We start from the raw sequence: 16,128 nt of genomic DNA, 5'->3' as shown, positions 1-16,128 counted from the left end.
AAGGTGAAGGTCTCCCTTGCTCGAAAGCCAGTCAAATCCGACTCTAGGGTTGCGGTGCTCATCTCCGTTCCCAAGCCGAAGAGCCAGCGCTGTCCGAAGACGTCTCCGTGGTCATGTGGCCGGCATGACTAAACACGGAACTCTGTTACCTTCCCACCGAAGTGGTACCTATTTATCTACTTGCGATTTCTTGCTTTCAAACTGCTAGGTTGGCAGGAGCTGGAACTAGAGATGGGAGCTCACTCCGTCATGCGGCACCCGGGTCTCGAACTGCTGAACTACCAACCTTCCACAGCCTGCAGTTCAGCATCTTAACCACTTGAGCCACCGTAGCTCGCCTACTACCCCTTTGCATATCACACCTAATTCAGTCACACCCACTACTGTCATTCGCCTGCTAACGTCATTTGACATCTGAAATCACTTCACTCTCCAAAGTATAAGGATAGATGGACTCATGTTCTAGCTGTATCTGAAGAACTGAGCAGTGACTCACGAAATCTCATTCCCTGCCACAAATTTCTTCAGTCTTTAAATTGCTACTGGACTCTTCCTCTTTTCTACTGATAAAGCATGTAAGTCTTCACCTGCTGGCAGAAGACAATGGTCGGGGGAAACAGATGGATTTCCCCAAGGAAGGAATTCCATGGATTTGGAGTCATGACCAAGAAGGCCTTTGCTTGGGTTGCCACCCATCTAGCTTCAGAAAGCAGGAGCACCCAAAGAAGAGCCCCTGAAGATGACAGTAGCAGTCAGGTTGTGTTCACCTATAACCCTCAACTCCCTTTCCAACCATCATTCCTCACAAGACAGAGGAAGGGGCCTTCTGCTGGTCATGATCTCTTTCCCAAATCTGGGGTTTTTCGGGGCGGAGGAGCTTATCCTGCACCTACCAAGTCTGGCAGGTGGGAAGGAGTGACTACCTGCCACCCAGTGGGTCCAGCAATGTACTTCTGCCTTCCCCCCCCAGTGCCCAACGAGAAACTGGCTGCTACAGGAGGGCATCTTGGGGCCAGCCCCCCCCCCCCGACTTTTCGCCAAGCTGGGTGGAGAGCGCCGTCGGCAGAGCTCACAGCCTCCCCACTATCAACAGTGGGAGCGCCAGCCAAAAGGCGAGTGGGTGCTGGTGGAGGGGACGCCCCTGCAGCCGCTCCCGCTCTCCCCTCGGAGCTCCATGTTGCGGGGAGGGGCTCAACCCTTCACCATGCCACTCGCTTGGTGGCTTGCGTGAGAGACTGGGGGCTTCTGTGGGGCATTCCCAGGCTTGGGGGGGTGCACGGGGGGTGCGTGTGGGGGTGCCCCCTGACTTATTTAAAGGCCCCGCGAATTAAAAAATCCTGGCTGTGAGCCTGGAACAGTGTTTAGCTAGCAGTGCCTACAAAGCCCGCATGGCTCCTTCAGAAAGCTGTGCGTGATAGCTGGACCCGTTGCCAACCGGCCAGCAGGTCCAGAATGTAGCATGTTGTGCTACATATCCCCAGTTCCAGGGGTATCATTAGTCCGGACCAAATAAGCAGCGGTGTGGGAGAGTAATGTGGTACTCCTTGTTGCGTCTATGTCCATCTGGGAAGTGTCTTATCTCATATTTGTTTTGTGAGCTCTTTGGGGGTGAAGGCTTTGAGTTGTGTATTATGTGTTTGTTTGCTATACGTCTGGGTTTCTAGGTGATGCAGAGGGCACGAGTGGGTGGAAGGATATGATTAAAAATCAGATGTGAGGCTTGCGAGAGGAAGGCGTAACATTTCTATGGTGAACAGAGGTTTTTGTCCTGGAATGACTTTATTCCTGCCATGTACTTCATTTGTGAGATGGATTCAATATTGCATTTTTATTGTACCCAGAGTTAGTTTAAAAACCATTTTCTTATTTATTTTGGGAGAAACAGAACTACAAAGTTTGCAAATGTTATTTTTTTTAACCGTGTCGTCATGAAAATTCAGTAGTGTTATCTGTTTCCCTCTAGGATGTTTTGTACTATGAACAGCTAAAATCTAATGTGATTCTCCATGACCTTTTGGTGGACAGCCTGATTTATAAAGTGAGTAATCCTGATTGTTACATTTCTGCCTGCTTCTTTCTTTGAGCCACAGTTTAGTATTTCTGCAATGCTTAGAGCTCGGGTGTCAAACATGCAGCCCGGGGGCCGGATCAGGCCTCTGGAAGGTTTCCATCAGGCCCACAGTGGAAGTGGCCATCTCCTGCTTCCAGTTCTGCTGCTGCTGCTGCATCATAGCTTGCTTTGCCAGACTCTCTGAATCACTCAGCCATTTCATGTTTTAACCTGGGTCCTAGACTCAGAACTCTGAGCATGAGATTTCTGTGGTGAATGTCAACAAATCAAAAGTAGGTTTGCAGCTTACAGAGCTAATGTTTTAAGCACGTTTTTATTTTAAGTTAAAAAAAAAAATCTTTGTGTTTGTGTTCTTTATAAAGTTTATATCTCCGCTACCTGGCATCACATTTTATGACCCACATGGCCCGGCCCAACAAGGTCTCATTTATGTCAGATCCGGCCCTCGTAACAAATGAGTTCGACACTCCTGGCTGAGAGATACCAGGAACTTAGGGTAGGGTTGCCAAATCTGACATTCTTACCGGCGGGGGATCGTCCGGCCGGTCCGGGAGCTGCTGGGGGATGCGCGCGCCGCCAGGACATCACCGGAAGTGACGTCACACGCTGGGCGGGGCCACGCCGTTTGAGGGGAAAACAAAGAGTTTTCCCCTCAAATGGCGTGGCTCCGCCCCCAGCGTGCGACGTCACTTCCGGGTGACGCGCACGCGGGGGTGGGGTTTTCCCCAGGCCCCGATTCCGGCACGCCGGAATCGGGGCTCCGAAACGGGGGATTCCCCGCCCCCCGGCTGCATTTGGCAGCCCTAACTTAGGGCAATTCTAAGCAGGTGTACCCTGGAATCCTGTGGAGATCTCCCAGGAGAGCATTCGCAGGATTGTATTGATAGTTACTTCCAGATGGAATTAAGGTTTGTCAGAAGAGGGCATGTAATGATGGGTGTGTCTAAATCCAGGGTCTCCAACAAGGTCCTTGCAGGAATCTTTCCCGGTGCCCTCCCCCATTCCCTTTAATCCTTCAGGACCAGTTCCAGTCCAGTTGGCATGGAGGGGTCTTGAATTCCATCCAGAGACTAGGCTTCCCTCCCCAAACCCTTCTGGATCTCGGTATAGGCCAGGCAAAATCCCTCATTAAGCAGAGAGTGACTGACACCAAAAGACAAATGGATATTCTCAGTTCTCCAGATATGTAGTTGCTCCTGCAGCCTATTTACATTTCCTCAAATCCAGTAACTCTAGAAAGGCACTCACTTTAGCCAGAGGTATGTCCTTGCCGTCTGCAGTATTGGAAGGGGGGTTTAAAGGGACCCCTTACTCACTGAGGTTCTGCTCTTGCCCCCTCTGCGAAACAGGCTCTCTGGAACATATATTCTTTAACTACGTATCCAGGGCTCTTTTTGTAGAAAAAGCCCAGCAGGAACTCATTAGCATAATAGGCCACACCCAATAGCAGAAACTCATTAGCATATTAGGCCACACACCCTTTCCTTCCCTTGGCTTTCCCGGGCGCCCGCAGCTGCGGGGAACCTGGGCAAGCCCCCCCCCTTGAAGGGAAGGGAAGGCAGCCACACATGCAGAGGTTTTGGCTGTAGTGGGCGTGGCCAGCTCTGAAGCCAGCCGGAACTCCGTTCCTGTGCGTTCCTGCCCCAAAATAGCCCTGCGTATACCATAGGGTGATCTGCATGGAGACTATTAGTCTGTTGTTAGAAAGGTTTCCTGGCAGATCAAATAAGACTAAACTCGGCTACCTCCTGTCTGGCAGGAACCATCAAACAACAAGACAGGCGGCTAGATTATGTGCCCACCTTTACAAGGAATGTAAAATGCATGGTAATTAGACTAAGTTCTTATCTTTTATCTAAATTATACATGAGTTTTATGGCTGTTTTATTTTATTTCTATGTTACAGTCACATATTTTTAATTTAAGAACGCCACTGTTGGTTTTATCCCCTATTTCTTATTCAAATGTTTTTTTTATGTAAAATGACTGAGTGTGCTGGTTGTTGACTGTAACAATAAATCTGAATCTAGTGCCCTCCCCCAAGTGATTCATAAAGGGGGTGGGGCCAGATGGGGTTGTTTAAGCTTTAGTGTTTGTGGGGTATAGACTGTACTGAAGGTGAAGCTCAAATACTTTGGCCACCCAATGAGAAGGGAGCACCCACTGGAGAAGACGCTGATGCTGGGAAAGACTGAAGGTCAAAGAAGAAGGGGACGGCAAAGGACGAGATGGTTAGACAGTGTTATTGATGCAACGAACATTCAGCAAACTCCGGAGGACAGCAGAAAACAGGAGGGCCTGGTGTGATGTGGTCCATGGTGTCGCAAAGAGTCAGACTCGACTGTGTGACTGAACAACAAAAAGACTGTACTTTGTACAAACAGAAGAAGAAAAAGAAGAGATTGGATTTATACCCACGCGTCACTACCTGAAGGAGTCTCAGAGCGGCTTACAATCCCTTCCCCTCCTCACAACAGACAAACATAGAGCTGGAAGGGATCTCAGGGGTCATCTAGTCCAACCCCCTACACAGTGCAGGAAATTTCCAACTACCTCCCTCTGTCTCCCACAGTAACCTCTGCTCCATGCCCAGGGGAAGGCAAAAAATCTCCGGGATCACTAGGCCAGTCTGGCCTGGAGGAAAATTCTTTCCTGACTCCAAAGTGGCGATCGGCATTATCCTGGGCATGGGGAAAAAAGGCCATATTGATACTCTAAAAAGGTGGAGCAATATTCTAAAAAAACACAATAAAACTTGATTCTGACTAAACGCAATCAGGCTACACAGCTAAAATGGAACTTTCACTTCACTGGAAATTTGTATGGAAGTCATCAAATCTTCCTGGTTTTAATGTATTTTTTTTAAATCATTCAGGTAGAAATTGATAATAGCATCACTACATCAAATGTTCACTTTTCAAAAACTATGTGCATTCCTGTGAAAATATGGCCAGAATAGTTCTCTTTACTGTACACATGCACAAGGCGCTGTCACCAGCCCTTCAGCACCAACTGTTGTCGTGACAAGAAACAGGACAGTTTGAAAATGGCTGGGCACACGAGAGAAGGGGTCATGTAAAGAGGCAGTCAAGGGAAGAACCATTCCCCCCCCCCTTTTCCTTCTGCATAAATGCGTTAGCTCCCTGAGAAATGAAGACAGATACTGTCAGATGAATGAGCTCAATATATGTGTGCGCAAGAAAATATTGTAAAACAGTATGTAAATTTTAAAAGGTTTCCCTTGCTCGAAAGCCAGTTGAATCCAACTCTAGGGGGCGGTGCTCATCTCTGTTTCCAAGCCAAAGAGCCAGCGCTGTCCAAAGACGTTTCCGTGGTCATGTGGCCGACATGACTAAATGCCGAGGCTCACGGAACTCTGTTACCTTCCCACCGAAGCGGTACCTGTTTATCTACTTGCAGTTTCTTGCTTTCGAACTGCTAGGTTGGCAGGAGCTGGGGCCAGAGACGGGAGCTCACCCCGTCACGCAGCACTCGGGTCTTAAACTGCCAAGCTACTGACCTTCCGGTCTGCAACTCAGCATCTTAACCTTTGAGCCACCGCATTAACCAGAACTTCCTCCTGAAAAGTTGAAGACCTACTATCAAAGTCATGCATCAGCTCACTACCTGAGGTCAGCTGGGATCGGGGGAAGACTCTAAAGAGGAAGAAACTAAGTCAAGTGACTCCGCTGCAGAAGCGGGTGCGGGAGCAATGAAAACTGTATATGATTTTAGAGACAGAAAGCCGAAGTAAGGGCGGAAGGACTCTGATAAATGGCCCTTTGAAACAAAGAAGATGCTCAGAAAGTTCTCTCATAATAACTAATTTACTAATACAGAACAATGTGGAAAACAAGAACTCTACAAGTATATTGTTTTACTAACTCTTTTAATACTAATATTAAGTTTAACATAAAGGGGGTCTCCCACTCTTGGGTTTTTAGTTAGTGTGGGTATCTTTCCTTTATCCATAGTTGTAGTTCCCCTTCCTATATTTTTCTTTGTAGTTTGTAGTCATATTGAAAAAATAAAAATACCCCGGGGGTTTAAAAAAATAAAAGCTCACTAACTGACATTTCGGGTCAGAATCGCAAAGGGGCCCTCAGGCACAAGGTAGGGGGGCCCCTGGTCTAAATTATATCCACAAGGGCACAGTCTCATATTTAGTGTTTCTGCTGCCGTTTGCATTAGATCGAACTGGGGAATGAGATTTTGTTAATAGAGTGGGCTGGCCTGATGGGAAGGGACAAAGGGGTTGAGCCTCCTCCTCAGAGTTTCTATCACACAAAAAATAGCTTCCTTGACTTCCTCTGCTGTGTCTTCAGCTCTCTTCTCTGGAACTCCGTGCCCTGTGGCGACTTGGGATCTGCTGGGCATTGAACTTTTTTTTAGTTTGGCGTCGTGGTTAAGTGTCCGGACTCTAATCTGGGAGAACTGGGTTTGATTCCCCACTCCTCCACTTGCAGCTGCTGGATGGCCTTGGGCAAGCCATAGTTCTGTCAGAGGTGTTCTTGAAAAAAAGAGCAGTTTCTGTCAAGAGCTCTCTCAGCCCCGCCTCTCTCACAGGGTGGGGAGGGGAAGGGAAAGGAGTTTGTAAGCCACTCTGAGATTCCTTTGGTTCTTCTTCTTCTTCTTCTTCTTCTTCTTCTTCTTCTTCTTCTTCTTCTTCTTCTTCTTCTTCTTCTTCTTCTTCTTCTTCTTCTTCTTCTTCTTCTTCTTCTTCCACCCAAGAAATGTTTGTAAATCCAGGCAGGTTTCTGGGGCCCGAGTCAAGCAAAAAGCTGTTTTGGAAATTTTATTTATTTATTTATTTATTTATTAGTTTGATTTATATCCCGCCCTCCGAAAGGCTCAGGGTGGCTCACATGTGGCAAAGCCGAGTGCAAAATACAATACAGTATATAATAAATAAAACATAAAATGTTTCATTCCCTCACTTATACACAGAGAGTCCAGGGCCTGCCCAGTGAGACCTTGCTTTCCCCCCTTTTAAATGGCACACCTGGCCCTATATCGCAAAATTGCTTATCAAACTTGCTTCAGTTTTAGGGAAAGCTGTTGAATCGGGGGCGGGGGACTTGGTAGGAGAGCTGTTTTCTAAAATGTTGGTGTGTGTCCCATAAAACATCATTGGGGCTTGTCTTCAGTCAAGTGCTGATCTGCGAACACGTGAATTGCGGCACAAACCGTAGCGCTGGCACGTGCCGTGATTCTCGCACGATTGTGAGTGCCGAGCATTTCCTGCTTATTTGTTGTTAAAGCACTAATGTTCTCCTGGTGCGCAAACATACATTCGGATGTAGAAATGGAAATGGCACACAGGAGGTTTTCCTTTGCACGACAGTTTTCTGCAACTTAAAAAACCCACAATTCTGCTAATGTGATGACTTTAGTAGCAGAACTAGACCAATAGGATACGTGCCATTTTAAGTTGTTTTCCATCTGAGTGATGTCTGTGGAACACATAGAAAGTATGGATTGCCAAGTGAAGCGTGCATTCCCCCCATCACTGGAACCATGGGAAACTGTCATGGATGATAACGGAGCAGAAGGGTCGCCATCAAATCACACACGGAAGATTTTTGTGCTGAGGGCTCCTCCTTTTCAGGATGACACGAACCAGATTTTCCTGCATGTTGGAAATTTAGGCTGGGGTGACCAGTTTGGGTCTTAAGCTCATTAACTCTGTGGGTCCCCCTTATATTTATGCCCCACAGGAGCTTTCTAGGTGGAAAAGTGGTCTCTCGCTTTCAAAGTGTTCTGTTTTTTAATTGCAGGATGTGAAGCTGACGGCCAGCAATGACGACTATTATTTTGTATTTGAAGATTATTTATATCAGGTAAGTAACTTATAGCTGTCATGGCATTTCGTGGGGGGAAGGTAACACCAAAACTAGCTTTTGGGTCTCTCTGCATTCATTTTAAGTCAAGTAGACCCAACCCTGACCCTAGTAAATCTCAATGCAATGAGCCATGCACTGCAGTCGCTGGAAATCATCTGCTCAACTGCTACGATTGAATGGGTCTGAATTGCTCAACTGCTACAGTTGAGTGGGTCTGTCAGTCGTTAGGTTTCCCTTGCTCGAAAGCCAGTCGAATCCGGATCTAGGAGCGGTGCTCATCTCCGTTTCCAAGCCGAAGAGCCAGCACTGTCCGAAGACTTCTCCGTGATCATGTGGCCAGCATGACTAAACGCCGAGGCGCACAGAACGCTGTTACCTTCCCACCGAAGTGGTACCTAGTTATCTACTTGCAATGTCTTGCTTTCAAACTGCTAGGCTGGCAGGAGCTGTGGCCAGAGACGGGAGCTCACTCCGGCACGCGGCACTCGGGTCTCGAACTGCCGAACTACAGACCTTCCGGTCTGCAGCTCAGCATCTTAACCTCTGAGCCACCGTGGTCAATCATTACCCAGTGAGAAATTATGCAGTTATGCCTGGAAGTCCTTAAAATTTTGCCATAGACAACTTTCTACCAGCAGTTCTGGTGAAATTCACAACTGCGCTGTAAGTAAGTAGTGGGACAAGTTTATGGCCACCTTCAGCCTGATGCTGAGTGCCATGTTTCCCGCTGTGGGCTGGGGCAGGGCATGTAAGAGAGAAAGGGGGTGTGCAGTTTGGTCTCAGTAGGTCAGGCCTGCTTTATATTAGAGGCAAACCTTTGTGTACTCTGGTTTGAGACGGGAGTCTGGGAATCACTGTAAGAAGCTAGAGACTTCAGAGTTGTTAATGTACGCTGGATAATGCCTACACGCATAGTAGGGATTTCCCACTGTGCAGTCACTGTGCTCTTCAACAGGAAAGAGGCTGGGACCCTTCCTGTAGACACAAAGCTTCATATATGTAATAGAGTCCTACGGTTCTGTGCTTAGTTTCCAAGATGATGCTATTCGGTGAGCAGAGGGGAAGTATTATTACTTCTTCTGGTGTCCCTGGGGTCCTTCTGAGAGTCCTTACTCCTTTCCTTAACACACTACTCTAATAAACGGGGATTAGACATCTAGGAATTTTAGCTTTGCTGCCAGAGCTAAACCCACCACCTGGGTTAAAGCAGTAGGATGTCTCGGGGGGGGGGGGGATTCAACTGGGGTCCTGCATAAGCAACCTGCCATCTTTCAGTCTCTGTCTCCTCACTCGGCTAACATGTCTGGATACTTTCTAAGTAACTGGTCTGAGAAGACTGAGGCATTAGGGAAGGGCGAGATAGTTAGAATCCCCTTGAACTGGAACACAAGGTTTACTCTAACGAGTTAGGTTCATTATCACACAAAGAACAGAAGTGCAGTCAGATGGCTCTAGATCCTCCTGTTTGCCGTAGCTACTCCATTTTCTGCAGATGATCCACAGCAAAAGCTACTTGCTGGACTTAGAAATCAAGTGTCAGCCTCTCCCTCCGTCCTCTTAGCTGCAGGTGCAGTGTGGAGTGCAGGAAACATATTTATTTATCTAAAACATTTTTGTGCTACTTCTTCAGAGTCTTTCTCATTGTGGCTAATGATTTAAAAACCACAGTATTTTTAAAAGCCATTTAAAAAAACCCAGCCATTAGACACAAGTCGCATAAAAACTATCCATAAAACAAAAGCAGACAATTAAAAAGCTAATAAGATAAAACCCCAAATTAAAGTCTTGTAAGAAGGTATGTTTTAGCTCGGCATCTGGCAGAAAGTGAAGGTAGGCACCCGGCAAGCCTCAAGATGGAAGATGTTCTACAGGCAAGGCTCCACCACAGGACATACCATCCACCTCACCTCTGAAAGCAAGGACAGAGATCCAGGCTTGAGAGGTGGGTCTTAACTTATGAGCTGGATAGTATTGGAGGAGACAGTTCTTCAGAGAGGGTTGGATCCCATTGAAAAGATCCAACCTCACGTTTCACAACCTGAGATCAGCCTTTACAGCCATTCACTTTCAAAACACGCCATCTGCCATGTTAACAGAGCACCACTCATGCAGACAGGTTGCTCAGTGTATCAGTGTTTGCGGTATGGTTGAGGCCCTGCTGTTGCGTTGTCCTCTATATTGGGAACCCAGATATACATTTCTGGTGGCCATCTTAGCCAATCTGACTGCATGCATAGCTGAAGAGACAATAATATTCCTTCTTGCAGATGTAGACCCATACGTTACCAACATGGTAGCACTATATTCCCGGGATGCCAAGAACATCTGTGAAAAAGTGGTGTCCAAAACTTAAAATTTTTAGTTTTGTAATCTACTTTAATTGTGTGGCATCTTATCTTGATGGTTGTTTCCATTCTTCCCATGTTTTATCTAAAATTTATCTAGACAACTTTGTTGTGGCCTTTGGCCACATGCAATAAACATTTACTATTGACTTACTACTAATTTTTGAGACTGGAGGTGAGAGACAACAGAGGGAGAGAGAAGGCAAGAGAGAGGCAAAGGTAATAGAGATTTAATGAAAGCAAATGTAGAGTGCTTTCACATAGGCCTGTTGGGTTTTCTTTGTCATTCTGCATTGATTTCCCTCCTTTCAGTGCTGTTCGCTTTCTGGTCACTGTTTCCCTGGGTTTTCTGAGAATGCTTTTGTGCTGGTTTTCCCCTTTGTTTTGCTTTCAAGCTGAAGGTAATTCAGAAGCGTGCAGATTCGCTCAGGTTTTCCGTCTCCCTTTTGCAGCCCCTCAAAGGTCACTGCCCCGCCCACATCAAGGTTGTTCCACCCACTCTGCACCTTCCGCCACCCTCCCCCCTTCATCGGTGTACAAGCTCCATTTCCCCCTCGTTTTTAATTTTTTAATTTTTTTTAACAAGTGCCATGAGTCTAACGATTTGAGACTATCGCTAGTCTTGGATCAGTAAACTAAAAAAAAATTAAAACGACGGGGGGAAATTTAAAAGGAGCTGCGTGAGGTTTAGTTCCCTGCTGGTATTGACATGAAAGGGGGATCGGAGAAGAGTGAAATGGCAGTGTCCCCAGTGCAAAAAGAAAAAGAAAAGCATTTCAGTGCTGCTGTCAAGAACCCACAGCCAACATGCTTATCAGGAAAGGCAATACTTTATTGAAGAGCTATAGATGCATTAACATAGGCACTGTTAAGAATGACGGCTGTCCAGGGGCATAATACGCTATAGGGTATTTGTATGCACACACACCCCACTGCCCTGGCCAATTAGCCACACTCCCGCACATGGGAGAAAGGGCTCCAGCCGTTTTGCGCTGAAGCTGGGAACCAAACTCTCCCCCACGGTTCCCGAGAAACCCAGACATCAACATCACCACCTGCAGAACTTGTAGATAAGCGTTACAGCAGCAAAGAAGCACAGAAGGAATGCACTGGCAATTAGAACACAACTAACCTCCCCACCCCCATGGCAGCATAGCCGACAGCTGCATGCAAACAAAATAAAGAGGGGGATTGTCAGCGCAGAATGAAATTGATGTGAGATGTAAAGAGGGAGAGAGACTGGGGTGGGAAGCCTAAAGCTTTGAAAACATTTTTCCCTTTAATGCTTTAGTGAACATCCTGACCTGGATAGTCAGATCTTGAAAGCTAAGCAGGGCTGACCCTGGCAAGTATTTGGATGGGAGACCTCCAGAGAATACCAGGGTCGGGAGGCAGAGGCAGTCTATCAAGCCACTTCTCTGAACACCCTCCATGCCCCAGTAGGAGTCTCCAGAGGTCGCCATGACTTCCAAGCACGGGCACACACACACACACACACAAATGCAAAAATAAAATAATGCTTTAGTGCACAAAGTGGGGGGGGGGGGACACCATTTTTGGCAGTCTCTGGAAGCCTAACATTAAAATGGCGGCTGAGCCACACGGACCTGCAAACTGACAAGAATTGTTTGGGACCGATCCATTTGGAGGACAGAGTGCCATCCGCACAGGACAGGCCCTAAAAAACTGCAGGATCACATTAGAGAATCACAAAGAGAAAACCATGCAGATTTGTAAGGAAGGGCAGGAAATTAGCATTACTTCCCTGTTTCCCCGAAAATAAGACCTACCCCCAAAATAAGCCCTAGCAGGATTTCTATGCATTTGTGGTATAAGCCCTAGTGTGTCTTCTTGAGAAAAAAATAAATATAAGACAGTGTCTTATTTTCAAGGAAACATGGTATGTAGCTGGCGCTAGGGCATTGCCAAAAATACACACACCCCTTTCAATGTAGTGGCACAAGACTAAAAAAGCTCTCCAGAGCTTCTGCCAGAGGACTCCTCCTCCGTACAAATTGCAAACCTGTGCAAAGTGTGGTGGAGCTGCAGCCGACTTTGCACAGGCGTGGGTGCACACACGCACACTGCCAACGATCACAGCATGCAATGCCAGTGGGTTCTATCATGCATTCTGTACACTCAAAACCTGAACCGCAAGAATTTAAATGGAAGATGCTTGCTGTACGCTACAGCACAGCCGCGATAGGGCAATGGCGTAATTTAAAAAAAAAAAACTTTAGACACCCCCCATAAGTCACAGGTGACATTCCACCCTAATGGAGAAAAGTGCATTTTTAAAATTGTAGCTGCAGAATAAATACACCGGAGGGAGGGAAAAAAAAAAAATGGTGCCTAAGGTAGGCACAGAATCCAAAGTCAAGATTAGAGGCTGACTGCTCTGAAAAACTCCAGTAAGATGTCCATATGTAATGGGCCACACACAAAATAACACACTTCCAATCCACTTTCAAACCACTTTGCAACTGGATTTTACTGTGTGGAATGACAAAATCTACTTGCAAACAGTCGCTGAAGTGGATTGAAGCAGCATTATTTGGCTTGTGCAAAAGCACCCGCAGTCACACAGGCTAAAGATTTGTTTTAATGTGGCTGGATACTGAGGGTAAAAGACGAAGGACCTTGCAGAGAAGTTAAGTTTTGAAGAGGAATGTGAATATTGTAAGAGATAGGGAACCACCCAGGAGTTTGCAGGGGAGACTCACAGAAGTCGATGTATGGATTATATCTGTAGTGACCATTTTGTGAACTGCCATCCCAAACTTTTTGGCAGAAGAAACTTTCTTTTTGTATTTGGATAATACTTATGTTCCACTCTGAGCATTTGTGATGGGGTGAGCCTCGATAAACATCCATCCACAGTGTATTATATTTGATCCCAGAAAGGAGGGGAGCACTCTAATTTGTATGGAATTGTCTATATTGCTGCTTTGAAATCTATTTAAAGAGGTGGGTGATTACATTTGCAAATTTCCTAATGTGGATTTGATTGCTATGTCAACATAAATGTCATGGGGGAAGCTTCTCATTTTCATGGCACTTCCAACTCAATTAGTCACAGCTGTCGGTGGGCTTGTCCTCCTGATCCTTATCATTAGCCCGGTGGAAGTTTAACTCTTCTCACAGCCAAACATGGCACTTTTTAGAGGGCAGGCTGACCTGGGTCATCCAGAGACTGTACTGTGGGCAAGAAAACAGCCATAGGCCCCGGTCACACGGGAGGATTTGCCCCGCGAAACGGATGGATTGAGGGCGGATTAAACCTGCGCGATCAGATGCCAACATCTGGCAAGCGTCGCACACCTGCCCCTAACCCGTAGCTTCTGGCTGAAGATGCAGATCTAAAAGAGACTAGTGAAAGGGCAGTACCTACCGGATGACGCGCAGCACCGGCAGCTGTGGGATCACCGACACGCAGTTATCCCGTGGTATGCATGGCAATGGCAAACTGCGCATGCGCACAACTGCTGCAGCTGGCCCTCCTCGCCCTTCTTAGCGTTGCTTCCCCTGCAGTATGTGGTCGCGGCTGCCGACAGAAGCACAGAGCCTCGGGGGACCTGTCTGATCGCGCTGCCCCGCTTCTGTTTGTTGCGGCTCTAAAAAGCCGTGCTTCCCCCGCGGCTTTTCCTGATCGTGTGACCGGGGCCATAATTTAGTTCCTAACCTGCTTGTTATGGCAAGTCTGTCTCTGTCTGCAGTCTTCCTCAAGAGTCCTGCTCCCCGTGCCCTCTCTGCGCCGTGGGTGGCAGTCAGTGGTGGCACCTCACCTGTGGAGGGCCCTTTCCCACACTAGTCGCTCTCAGGTGCCAGGCCACAATGTTTCTGTTTGCCCAAGCGTTTAATTAGGACTTAAAAAAAACCACTCTGCTATAGTCTGTTTTTCGCCTGAGAAATGCTTAAGAGTCATAGGATCCCTAGAATCACAGCTGGAAGGGGGTCCTACAGGCCATCTGGTCCAAACCCCCCCCCCCCGCTCAATGCAGGATCAGCCTAGGGCATCCCTGACCAGTGTTTGTCCAGCCGCTGCTTCAAGACTGCCAAGGGAGGAGGAGCTCACCACCTCCCAAGGCAGCTGATCCCACTGTCGCACAACTCTGACTGTCAAAAAGTTTTCCCTGATATCCAGCTGGTACCTTCCCGCCCTTAATGTAAACCACATCAAGAGCCTTCCCTCGATCCAGTAAGCTCGCCACTCAGTCAAAGAAGGAAATGAGGCTGGTCTGGCAGGACCTGTTGGGGACAAATCCGTGCTGAATTCCCCGGATCACCAGGTTGTCCCTTAGATGCTCAGAGACTGATGCCTTTAAAACCTGCTCCAGTAACTTCGCTGGGACAGAGGTCAGACTGGCTGGGTCATCCTTCCTCCCATTTTTAGAAATTGGGATAACATCCGCCCTCCTCCAGTCTTGTGGCACATCCCTCATCCTCCAGGCGGTCTGGAAGATGATGGACCAGGGCTCTGCAATCTCTCTGGAAAGTTTTACTTAACACAGAGAGTACTCCCTCTTTCTGTGTTATACCTCTGAGGATGCCAGTCACAGCTACTGGCGGAACGTCAGGTCCTATGGTGCCAAGACCATGGCCAGACAACCTGGAAAATCTACAGCAGCTAATCTCTAGAAAGTTCTTTGAGCACTGTTGGGTGCATACCATCTGGCCCTGGGGATTTGTACTCCTTCAGTGCAGCCAGGTGCTTCTCAACTACTTCTCTGTCCATGTCAACCAGGAGTCCGGACACCGTGCCTTGCCTACTACCATCTCTAGGTGAGCCTGTTTTCTTCTTCAGGGAAAAAAACTGAGGCAAAATAGGCTTGGAGCCTTTCTGCTTTCTCTCTGTCAGAGTCTCTCCATTTTCACCCAACAATGGGCCCATCGCATCTTTTATCTTGCGCTTGCTCCTCACATATCTGAGGAAGGTTTTCTTGTTGTAGCCAGCCTCCCTGGCCAGCTTTAGCTCACTGTGAGCTTTGGCCTCTCTGATGGCTGGCCGACAGGGCCTGGCAACCTGCAGATACTCTTCTTCAGAGGTATGTCCTTGTCTCCATTTCTTGAACATTTCCTTTTTTTTCTCCCTTAGCACATCACGGAGTTCTCTGTTCACCCAGATGGGTTTCTTGGATCCCCTACCATGTTTCCTTCTTGTTGGAATAGCGATGGCTTGAGCTTGCAAGAGCTCTTGTTTTAGGAGAGCCCACCCTTCACTGGCTCCCTTCCCTTCCAGCAGTCTTGCCCATGTAAGGGTTCTCATCATACCTCTGAGTTTATGAAAGTCGGTCTTACTGAAATCTGTAACAGCGTTCCGTGCGCCTTGGTGTTTAGTCATGCCGGCCACATGACCACAGAAACGTCTTCGGACAGCGCTGGCTCTTTGGCTTTGAAACGGAGATGAGCACCGCAACCCTAGAGTCGGATTCGACTGGCTTTCGAGCAAGAGAACCTTTACCTTTACCTTTTTTTACTGAAATCTACCTTACACGTGTGGTTACAAACTTCCTTGGTCCCTCACAGTGAAAGGAATTTTAGCAGGACATGGTCACTTCCCCCAAAGGTCCTTAAGTCGCCTTCAGCTGCTCCATGTTTCGTATTTTTAATGCTCTGGCATTTGCATTAATGAATAACTTTCATGTGTGATGATTTTATAGTGTTTTGTTTTGTAAGCTGCCTTGGGCAGGTTCTCTTGAGAGCTGGCGTAGAAGTTTTTCAGATAAGTAGATAATACCGGGCAGAAGTTATTCCCTCCATGTCCAACTTGGGCAATTAATCATGCCGTTCTAAGTTTCATGTAAAATACTCCTTCAATAAGCATGTCATTCTTTTAAGACATTCTAGGAAATCAGTCGTGTAGTCAAAG

At 47.2% G+C, this 16,128-nt stretch overlaps 1 protein-coding gene across 1 annotated transcript in view; it reads left to right on the top strand.

The window, feature by feature from the left end:
* LOC107123094 (TBC1 domain family member 19-like) overlaps positions 1-16,128 on the top strand; it is an 81,102-nt gene that overhangs the window by 22,464 nt on the left and 42,510 nt on the right. Inside the window, exons 3-4 of the mRNA XM_015426270.1 lie at positions 1,964-2,038; positions 7,849-7,911. Of these exons, the coding sequence (XP_015281756.1) occupies positions 1,964-2,038; positions 7,849-7,911 (138 nt within the window). The remainder of the gene's footprint in view (positions 1-1,963; positions 2,039-7,848; positions 7,912-16,128) is intronic.

This window comes from Gekko japonicus, unplaced genomic scaffold (genome assembly GCF_001447785.1).
Source record: "Gekko japonicus isolate JY-2015 unplaced genomic scaffold, Gekko_japonicus_V1.1 scaffold451, whole genome shotgun sequence".
In the NCBI taxonomy this organism is placed as follows: Eukaryota; Metazoa; Chordata; class Lepidosauria; order Squamata; family Gekkonidae; genus Gekko; species Gekko japonicus.
This window is presented reverse-complemented; position numbering and strand designations above follow the sequence as displayed.